Source organism: Cydia amplana, chromosome 18 (genome assembly GCF_948474715.1).
Source record: "Cydia amplana chromosome 18, ilCydAmpl1.1, whole genome shotgun sequence".
NCBI lineage: Eukaryota > Metazoa > Arthropoda > Insecta > Lepidoptera > Tortricidae > Cydia > Cydia amplana.
Window position 1 is genome coordinate 14,554,004 of NC_086086.1, and position 11,462 is coordinate 14,565,465.

Below are 11,462 nucleotides of genomic sequence, written 5' to 3' on the forward strand. Positions count from 1 at the left end.
TAATGTTTGTGTTTACAATTATAACATAACAGAGAAGAGTATATTTTGTAACGACTGCTACTTTAATATCCAATCCAACAAATTGCATTAGCGATATTTCAATTTCAATGATTGGATCCGATCGAAGTGCATTGTAACGCCATCTAGTGTACTAAATTTGCACCACAGGAATAAAAGCTGTGAAGTTTCACTAGATGGCGTTATAATAAAGCGAGATATGCAATACTCTAATAAAACTCGAATGATGCTAAAACCATTTACAAGTAGATATATAAGTTATTATCCTCAAATAAATATATTATATTAGAACAGTTAAGTTGCTTACAAATATCTAAACACGACTCTTGCCAAAGCGTTCGAATTCAAATTTTGCGCGCACCCGAGCTGCATACATCGCCATTGTCGGTAGCTCGGTACTACTTACAGGGCTATCGTGTCTTATTTGAAATGTTTGGTATGTTTGTGTTGGTGTGTAAAAGTCTGTGACAATCCTACTGTGTTCTTGTGTGGTGTCGGCATTTACGCAAACATCAAAGGCGTGGATCCACTGTTATTTTTTAGACTGTGACTGAGGTTTGAACCCACGAGTTTTGGCCACACAATATGAAAGATTAATCTATCTAAGAACTGCAGCTTATGAATATTAGAGTAATAACAGTCGTTATTACTTACTCGTCTCTGCTAATTTTTTTGTTCCTTACAAACAACCAGGGGACCTACCGCGAAAACCGAAATTCGCAAATTGCGGGCATCTCTCTTTTACTCCAATAAAGGCGTAATAGGGTATTTGACTACTAATCAGATCAGTTTCTTTTTACGAACCGTCAAAACATTTTGCTACTATGGGATTTCTATGAAACACTAGCATGTGACGTCACAATCAAATCTTTATAGATTTATACGTGTTTTAAAATAGAAATTGTGTCTAAAAATAACTGCTGTCTACGTTTCTCTATTAATCTGGTGCTTTATTTCATGCATGGTGGGAAATAATTTATTTTAAATACAGTCAAATACCTAATTAGAGTGAAGGAGAAAGATCCCCGCAATTTGCGAACTTCGAACTTCTAAAATTCGCAAATTGCGGGGATCTTTCTCTTTTACTCAAATGAAGGCGTAATTAGAGTGACAGAGAAAAATGCCCGCAATTTGCGAAATTCGATTTTCGCAGTTAAGATCGGTTTTCCTAGGATAGCGGTGCCGTCATATACAGTGTTGGCAGAAACGTTAATGCAATTGAGAATGTTGGCCATTAACCATTATAAATTGAACCTTAAACCGTAACGGACGATTACAGTTTACGGTTCAATTTATAATAGTTAATGGCCAACATTTTCAATTGCATTAACGTTTCGGCCAACACTGGTCATATAGCGGCCGTCTCCATACTAAATAATACGGCTAAATATGGATGTCGTAGTATTTGTATGGAGACGGCCGCTATATGACGGCACCGCTATCGGAGGAAACCAAAGCTTTATAACCCAGGCCACCTACAATGTAAATACTATTGTACCTTCCTGTGGTACTCTGGGGTAGCGTTTCCATAGTCTTGAAGATTGAACAACGTCGATCTATTCGTCACCATATACTTCAAAAAGTCCTGTATATGCGTTAAAACATGTTGCAGAGATTTTTCATCGAGCGCTGTATATGCCAACATTGGACCCATCTTAGAAAACAACCGGAGCAAATGTATAGAGCCATATATCTGTGCCATCGGTGTATCCGGGTATTCCTGCAATATCTCACTGTATTGAGGTCTTTCGAACTTATACAGCAATTGAGATCCTAATGTAGCGTTGAAATATTCTTTGATACCGTCAGTAATATCCACTAAGACGGATTCTTTCGCTTGGTTATGGGTTTTGCTGGATTTCTTGAACGCTAGGTAGTTGTCGACTATTTGTTCAACGGTGAGTTTGGCCGGGAGGATGGCCAGTTTCTGCTGTCTTGTGATGACATCCCAGTCGTCGACTAGCCAGACTTTTAGTTCTTCGGGGATTTTGATTTTCACTTCCACTTTGGCTAGGTATTGCTCTTCGGATTCGATGGATAGGTCAAGGCGGCCGCGTTTTTTCCTGAAAATTAATATAATAATGAGTTTTACAAAGTTTTTGAGCATATGTTATTCAATAAGTTAGTCATTGTTGGTATTGTAAGAATAAATCTAATCAGTAAGTGTAAATACTATCTACATTTTGGCACAGAATAAATAATAGTACTAGGTACAGAAGACTCACTCTCTAACAAAACGCGTTTGTTACGATCAGCACAGATATGACCGCTAGGTGGCGACAGCGCCACGCGCGGCTTATGGCTTTCCCCAAAATTGGGGCCGAACGGATGTGCTTTTAGCTACCTGTAGCAAAGCGACGAAATCGCGGAGTGAGCCACGCCTGATTTTGGTATAAAAAAAGGTGAAAACTGGTCAAACATTAATCAAGCTCAAGTAAAAAATCGATATGTTATAATTATAAGTCTGTGACCATATAGAATCCTCCACTCCTCTTTGAAATAAGTAAAAATGATACAGAAACAGTAAGATGCAGGAACATTTATGGGCCCTCTCCTCTGTACTGTAGACCATTTATTTGCAGGGTTCGAAATTATCCAGATAATTATCCGATAAATATCGGATAATTATCCCAACTATGGATGGTGCTATATTTGTTTTCTTTGAATTCTTTGATAGTAAAAAATAATTGCTCGTTTTTTGTTATTTTTTTATAAATTTTATTAGGTTATTATCAAATCGATAATAATCACGATAGTTATCAAAATAAAGAATAAATAAATATTGGGGGACATCTTACACAGATCAACCTAGCCCGAAACTAAGCAAAGCTTGTACTATGGGTACTAGGCGACGATATACATATTTATATAGATAAATAAATACTTATAAATATAAGATAAAAGATAACTATCATTGATAATTATCCTTTCGAACCCTCTTTATTTGTGGCGATCATACGCACGTTTTTTTGAAACATTTAATTTATACCAACTGTTAGATAACCTACAATACATTTTTAGGGTTCCGTACCCAAAGGGTAAAAACGGGACCCTATTACTAAGACTCCGCTGTCCGTCCGTCCGTTTGTCCGTCCGTCCGTCTGTCACCAGGCTGTATCTCACGAACCATGATAGCTAAACAGTTGAAATTTTCACAGATGATGTATTTCTGTTTCCGCTATAACAACAAATACTAAAAACAGAATAAAATAAAGATTTAAGTGGGGCTCCCATACAACAAACGTGATTTTTGACCGAAGTTAAGCAACGTCGGGCGGGGTCAGTACTTGGATGGGTGACCGTTTTTTTGCTTGTTTTGCTCTATTTTTTGTTGATGGTGCGGAACCCTCCGTGCGCGAGTCCGACTCGCACTTGGCCGGTTTTTTTGAAACATTTAATTTATACCAACTGTTAGATAACCTACAATACAATTTTTTTTTTACGATGACAGGTAACAGTTATGGACTTACTTGGGCTGGTCTGAGCCGGAGTCAGCAGGCGTGTCCTTGCTGGAGGTCTTGCTGGCCTTACCCGCCGCCGAGGTCTCAGCATCTTTACCTTTAACATGAAAAAACACGCTTTAACCTTTTCAACGCCAAGAGCCACTAAAGTGGTCGAGTGCTGTCGTGCCCATGACGCCAACAGCCACTAAAAAGGCTATGACGGACGCTGTCAAAGCAATTTTCCTGCTGACAGATAAGGTTTTCGCTCTTCATATTGCAACCATTTGGCGTATAAGCCACATTTTAGCATGGGACGAAAGGCGTTGAAAAGGTTAACCGTTTGAACGCCACTCCTGTGCACCAAAGTTGACGTTCACGTCTTTGGCGGTCAGAGGGTTAACAATTAATAACCTAACATTCAAATCTTTCTTTACTTTATTGAGTTTTGTAAGTTCAAGTTGAAATAAGACCTATATCTCAACAAGTTGAGTGTAAGTCATGAAAACTAAATGTAAACTTGAAAAGTTTATTTGATTTTTTTATTAATTGGATGTAAATGCAAGCAGAGAAGTACGGTCGAAGATTTTAATTTATGACCCATTTCGAACCTTGTCACAGTGACAATCAATATGAAAGTCGCTAGAGACCTCAATTACTATTGTGTTATCTAGCTGGTTTTATGTTATCTAGCTGATGTATGCTTTGAGATTATAAGTTGAATATATTCACTCACTCTTAAGCACTCGCTCTTGATAGCATTATTGTCTCAAACCTAGGGCTTCCGTTGACATTTAAGCGGGTCCAAGAACGAGACGCCTCGCGAGGAAATTGCCGCGCGCAGCAGCTCGGTCCGTGGAGACTTGCCTCGCCCGAGGCAATGCGGACGAGGCATGTCTCCACCGATCTACTTCGCGAGGTAATTTCCTCGCGAGGCGAGGCGGCTCGTGCAATGTGGACCCGCTTATTCAAGGAAGCATTGCTGCATTCATATTATGCTATATAGGTACAGAAAAAGCTACAGCTATTATATGCAGTGAATAGGGTTAACTGGAGATTAGCGCTTCAAATATTATTAAATAATCTGTCTAGACCAGGAATTTCCAACCATAGCAATGTCAACTGGTAATGAAAAACAGCCTTGAAAACACACAAAAAATGTCATACAACTGGGGTAACCAAGCTTTTAATGCAGTGTGGCAATGTTTTCTGGTGTTTAAACAATTATATACACTACATGGTTAGTTTTTTCAACTTTAGGGCCTAGACAGACAGGACACAGAAGGTTGGAAGCCCCTGGTCTAGTGTAGAGCTGCCATCTCTAAATTCGCCGAACCCGGTCAAAGACTTTAAAAACCCGGACATTTGGCGTAAATAACATTTTTTCCCCGGACGTCCGAAAATAATATTATTAAAAACCGGCCAAGTGCGAGTCGGACTCGCGCACGGAGGGTTCCGCACCATCAACAAAAAATAGAGCAAATCAAGCAAAAAAACGGTAACCCATCCAAGTACTGACCCCGCCCGACGTTGCTTAACTTCGGTCAAAAATCACGTTTGTTGTATGGGAGCCCCACTTAAATCTTTATTTTATTCTGTTTTTAGTATTTGTTGTTATAGCGGCAACAGAAATACATCATCTGTGAAAATTTCAACTGTCTAGCTATCACGGTTCGTGAGATACAGCCTGGTGACAGACGTACGGACGGACAGCGGAGTCTTAGTAATAGGGTCCCGTTTCTACCCTTTGGGTATGGAACCCTAAAAACAATCGCTTTATTTTCATTCTAAATAGTGTCCACTTTTTGAAAACCCCCCGGACGGCCTCCAAACTAGGACAAATCCGGGGAAACCCGGACGGATGGCAGCCCTAGTCTAGTGGGAAATAGCAGATCAGTACCAGCGGGGGTGGAAGCCCGGGATTCGTCGCGTGCCGCCTCCGACTTGCGTCCCTTGGTGGCCGCTGCAGGAAACAACTTATAGGTTAGTATCATTAGCAAGGCATCAAAACATCAAGGAGTATTAGATATAAAAACTTTTTAGCAAAGAAAGTAAATTGGTCAAATTAAATACTTAGTGACTTCCGTATTGGTATGATGGAAAGGGATAAACGATTATTACCGGCTTGTGAACTTTAGTAAATGTTTATAATAAGGGGGTAAGTCTGTAATGGAGTAACATACCGGCTGGTGTGGCTGCCTCCTCCTTTCCGGGTGTTGCTGTTGCAGCTGATTCAGATTTACGACCCTTTGCCGGAGCTGGGAAAATATAGTAATATTGTTAAAGCTTTTTCATTTCTCGTGCTTTGAAAGTCGGTCGTTGTTGTTCTAAGAAGTGTGCAGAGCATTTTACTTTCAAAGTACGTTTATATTCTTATTTTTAGGATAAGCATTTAAAATTTGGTTTTTAATGGATTTGTTGTACAATTTCCATTCAGACGATTAGCATCCCATTCCGTAACAAAAGATACTTTTGCCTAAATTGTTAATTGAAAGTACCCTCAAGGATCTCAAGAATTACTATTGAAGTTGACACTTAGTCGTGTTTTTTTAATGCACATGTACTTTCCTTGTATTCGAAATGAAGGGTGTTTAACTCAGGTGAAAGGCACCATTTCAGCCTCAATTGCCTAACTACTTTGACAGGAATGAGCGCCTTTCATCCCTTGGTTAACAATCTACTATTACAGACACACATACCACATTATATTATTGGCCCTGTAACTAAAACATCTTAAGAAAACAATCTTGAAATATGACCTACATAAAGCAAGCAAAGGATGGATTTTCTAAAGGCCACATAAGTGTATGATTTTTTTATTCAATTTATAACAATTAATTGATCAATATAGAGGCTTCCCGCTACATCTTAAGATTCAGAATCAAACTCCACTAAATAATCTTGAAATATGACCTACATAAAGCAAGCAAAGGATGGATTTTCTAAAGGCCACATAAGTGTATGATTTTTTTTATTCAATTTATAACAATTAATTGATCAATATAGAGGCTTCCCACTACATCTTAAGATTCAGAATCAAACTCCACTAAATGATCAAAGTGTTACAAACTATTTAATGTAGTAAACAGCAAAAACAACACAAATTAGCTTACTTTTCTTGGTCTTTGCGGGCTGGGCTGAATGCGCCCGCTGCACTTCCTTCTGCCTCTGCACATTAGCCTCGTTATACTTCAAGACACGGCTTTCGGGAACCCACTCATCCCAACTGAAAAAGCCGTTTATAAATGTTAGGTTATGTTCTTCATCTCATCGTACACAAGCTAAATAACTACTTAAATACGTACTTTTTGTTCCATCCTGCGTAATGTATTAGGTAACGGACGTGTTTGTCCTTAGTAACGCTGCTTTTTAGACATTTTGCCTCGTAAATCAGAGGACCGTGAAAACACAATACTTTCTCACCTGAAAACGAAAGAATCTATGTGATATGTTTTGTTAACGGATGAACCACAGAATCACTTGTAAAACAAGACAGGGTTAATAGAATATTACGAATAAACAACACAGTTATTACCTTCAGCGAACTTTTGCTTCGGTGCCATATTTATTTATTCACAAAATAAAATGACACATATAATCACAATGAATCAAAGACAAATCCACGTTCCAGGTTAATTTGTATTAAAAAATAAGCTTTATGTCAAAATCATAAGGTTCAAATTCTATGAGTATAAAAATGTGATAAGTTAAGTTAAATGAGGTCATTAGCACAAGCTGTCTACGTTACGTTCCGTTCTAGACAAAGCATGTTTTAGAGTATATGTACTGTAAAGCAACTGTAAAGTCCCTTCCACACTCGTGCGCGAATCGCGGCGCGAAGCCGCGAACGCGAGAGTGGAGTCGAGTTCGCAGGTCGAAATTTGCTATCAATATTTTACTTACAAAAGTAACCTTGATGCTAATAACATAAGGTTCATTTTACAACACAAGAATGAAAGGAGCTCACAATCTCTTATTGCTTTTATTAACTAAACTTTGACTCTTAAAGTTCATTATTCAATGACAAGATACAAGGGATCGTAATATGCGTCGAATTATTGATAGGCCTTCTATGTACAAACCAATACAAACTTGATACAAACCGTCTTCTGGCGAAAACGTTGTTTCCGAAAGAGTTTATACTACTCAATGCGCCTTAAGCCATATGTCCTTTTTGACTGTTATGCTTATCTTGCAATTTGCAAGGGCTATCAAAAGGTTGAGGGTATTGCGTAGTGCTTTGTGATGCGAAACAGGAATGAACTGGTTATCTGATTGTAGAAAGCTCATAAATAACGGAGATAACTGGCCATTTATGCATTTTGCATTTGCCACGTAGGTAGAGTTAAAGCCATAAACGCGCCAAGGTCGCAGTGCAGTGCGGTAGTGTGTTATGGCTATTAGACAGGGGTTGGCAAACCGTGGCTCTTTAGGCTACACAACCAATTAACGTAAGATTTCTTAGCACACAACACTTGTAGCTCTTTGAGCTACATATTATAGCTGATTTTTGCTGTGTTTGGCCCTTTTTCTATAAAGTTTGCCGACCCCTGAGCTAGACCAAGCTAAGTTGGCAGCGATTTTGATAGCCCAGGCGATACAAGTGTTATTTTAAACGACAAACTTCTATGAAATATCAATAAATATTGGGACTCCACAAAATCAGATAGGCCGCTTTTTTCAAATCAGTCCTCAGATATAGAAATATAAATATTAATGTATCTATTTCAGGAAATGGGATCAAAGGGAAGAATTATTTGTTAAATGACATTAACCAAACAGTTTTAAAATTATAATATATTTAATTCATCTAATATACACGTCGACTATAAGTCAGATTAATATCACATCAAAATACAATTACTTATTAAACGTAAATTCGTCAGAAATAAAATAATTAAAATATCAGTGTTTCTGTTCAAACAAAAAATCCCTGATTATACAGTTGTTAGTTTTTTTGCACAATATCATGGATACCAACTTGTCCAGAGGTTCCCAACCTTTTCTTACGTCGAATCCAATTAGTGAGTAGTTTTTTCGATTTCTAATTATACTAAAAATACTAAAACATCACATTCTATTAGGATTAGGACTGAATATCTTGTGGAACTCGTGGAAGTATTAGCTATCTATGCCTACTTAAGTTTAATAGTATTCAATTCCTAGTCTTTATTATATTCTATTGTTTTACATCTAACTTTAATTATTATATATAAAAATATAAATTCATTTTCTAACAGTTTCACGGAATTATGAATTAGTATTAGTACATGATGATATTTTTTTAATAATCGATACAGTCTGCAAATAAAACAATTTTTTAACGAAAAACTATGAACAAAAATAAGTATCAAATATACATATTGTGACTAACTCTACTCTTTATACACATTTTTACACAATGCAGGCACTTTTTATATCCACTCACACTAATATAACTATTATAATTTCTAATACAGTTCAAGCAACTATTGGTTCAAGATATAAGAATAAATAAAATGAAGATTTTTCCAGAATCGTTCGAGAAATGTGACATATAGAGGAAAATAGCCGGACAGACATACCATCACGCTCCATTTGTTACGCCATTTAGGGTTCTAGCTAAATTGGACATTCCATAGCGTAAGTATGGAGCAACCAATTTAGCTAGGACTCTAAATGGCGTAACAGTCCCGTGTGGTGACTGTACGAAAGCAATTTTGCGCAAGCTAAAACGGAGACGAGAAAAATACATTTCAAAAATTAGAAGCCCTAAATTATGTACAATATTCCGTTCGCAAATTGCGGGCATCTTTCTCTTTTACTTCAATTAAGGCGTAACTAGAGTGACAGAGAAAGATGCCCGCAACTTGCGAACTTCGGTGTTCGCGGTAGGCCCTCTGCTGAGTCGTGTATATCTCAATGTTCAAACATTTGTATTAGTGTTATATACTGCTTTAGAACATGTGTATCTTTGAGTACCTAATATATTCATTATATGATATATTTTACAAAAATAAATCAGGAACATCGCTTTACTCGACTAAATATTATTTACAGTAAGTATACATTTCTGTTCTTTTATATACATTTCTAGCATTTGAGATTGATTATATATGACAAAGTACTTCAATAGGCATACATTTATGAATGTTTTTAGATTATTCTAATTTCTATATATAATTTTTTATTTTACAAAATTAGCTACATTTGTATTTGTCACCGTAAAATTGTAAACACTCGTCAGTTTACAATCTCGCTAGTTAAATTATAAACTGAAGGGAGATTATGAACTAACCTAACCTACGTTAGATTGTAAACTAACGGGTTCACAATCTTACGGTGTCATTCAAAACAAAAATTCATTTATTACAAAAATGTTGTTAGTACTACCATTTAAAGGGGAAAACACAAAATAATTCTCGAATGTTACCAATAAATTAACCAATAAGAGATCAGCCATAAGTAAATTGTATATAACTTACCTTAACCCAACATAATAATGTCACCATAAAATTAGTATTTAAAATATGAACTCTAATAATGCCTTAAAAATAAAGTTCCATTTAAATATTTGTCGGTGCCTTTTATACTAAAAACAAGCGTCCATAGGCTGACGTATCTGCTTAGCATCAAGTTTTCTTTATGCATGTTAACCACCTAACAAAACAGGTTATATTATAAATGTGGCAATCAAATCAACGCAACCTCACATGGCGACCGCGCCACTAACGTAAGGGCTCATTTAGACGGCGCGCGAACTCGTATACGATTTTAGTTACATTGCGGACTATTGAGGTTACATCAATAGGGAATATTACGCGAAAGTCTGCGTAGGGGGCGCCACTCCCACAATATGTCACAATCTAGGGGTCTATAGCAAACGAGAGAGTGGAAATTTGTTATCTAACCTCTCTATCACTCTTGCATATTCGAGCGATAAAGTGGCCGATAACTGAGTTTCGATTTCACATTTCCCGGCAGGCCCCTTGTAAACAAACCGCCTTGATGTATCAATGTCATATTTGATTGTCTGTGAAAACTTGTCAAAAACAGTTTAAGGTACAGTATGTATAAGTTATTCTATGGTATACTTAAGTCACTAGTGGTGCACTCTGGCGGCAAAACATTGCAGTAATACTCCCTATTCAGCCGACCGATAAATGACGCAATGTAATGAAACTCGCATGCGAGTTCTCGCACCGTCTAAACCCTAAAGGCCCATTTAGACGGTGCGAGAACTCGTATACGATTTTAGTTACATTGCGGACCATTGAGGTTACATCAATTCAGCCGACCGATCAAATGACGCAATGTAATGAAACTCGCATGCGAGTACAGAGACTTTACTATATTGAACTTGACTGAAATATCACACAAACAGACAAGCACACACGCACGCACGCACACACCCACACCCACACCCACACCCACACCCACACACACACACACACACACACACACACACACACACACACACACACACACACACACACACACACACACAGAGGGATACATATACATTTCTTTTTTGGATTCTTGTACCTATCATAAGTCTAGATTAAATGTAAGTAGTAGCATAGCCGCTACCGTGCAACAAAGTGTTGGAACAACATTCCTCCGCCAATACGTCATTTAAAAAATAAATTCAATTTTAAAATTAAATATCGTTTACACCTTTTAAACCATCAAAAACTTCAAGGCTGAATCTCCCTCCTAGATGATGTAGTCTCACTTATATTTATGTTCAATTTCAAATTTTAGTAAATTCTTAGGGTAACATCTAAATTTATTGTCAATAATAATGTACTCGCATAAAACAAGTCCGGGAACGGATACTACTAAATCTCATGCACAGAAGCACGTGCCAGTACACACACAACACGCAACATGAGCATCATTACCTAAGTTAAGTAAGATTTATAAGAATTAAGCGTTGTACAGTCTTTTCATTTTTGTAAAAGGTCCTGGCAGAATATCAGCGATGTGGCTTGCCGCATCACCATGCTGAGCCAGCGCCTATTC

At 37.4% G+C, this 11,462-nt stretch overlaps 1 protein-coding gene across 2 annotated transcripts; it reads right to left on the bottom strand.

Annotated features, from left to right (window-relative positions):
* Positions 1-1,490: 1,490 nt before the first annotated feature.
* On the bottom strand, positions 1,491-7,107 carry LOC134656332 (mortality factor 4-like protein 1). Of its 2 annotated transcripts, XM_063511846.1 has the most exons (7): positions 6,994-7,107; positions 6,764-6,881; positions 6,572-6,684; positions 5,642-5,716; positions 5,359-5,421; positions 3,489-3,576; positions 1,491-2,081 (listed from the first exon to the last, which is right to left on the bottom strand). In XM_063511846.1, the coding sequence occupies exons 1-7, from the start codon at positions 7,019-7,021 to the stop codon at positions 1,508-1,510; spliced, it is 1,059 nt and encodes a 352-aa protein (XP_063367916.1). In that variant the 5' UTR covers positions 7,022-7,107; the 3' UTR covers positions 1,491-1,507. The 2 variants fall into 2 exon arrangements, with proteins under 2 accessions (XP_063367916.1, XP_063367917.1); XM_063511847.1 differs by lacking the exon at positions 5,359-5,421.
* Between the last annotated feature and the right edge of the window lie 4,355 nt (positions 7,108-11,462).

Bases quoted from the DNA above. Each gene is read 5' to 3' on its own strand.
- LOC134656332 (XM_063511846.1), bottom strand. From the start codon at position 7,021: ATGGCACCGAAGCAAAAGTTCGCTGAAG. The intron at 6,685-6,763 runs GTACGTATTTAA...CGGCTTTTTCAG, and splicing joins TACGCAGGATGGAACAAAAA to TTGGGATGAGTGGGTTCCCG. The intron at 2,082-3,488 runs GTAAGTCCATAA...ATTAATTTTCAG, and splicing joins TCCGGCTCAGACCAGCCCAA to GAAAAAACGCGGCCGCCTTG.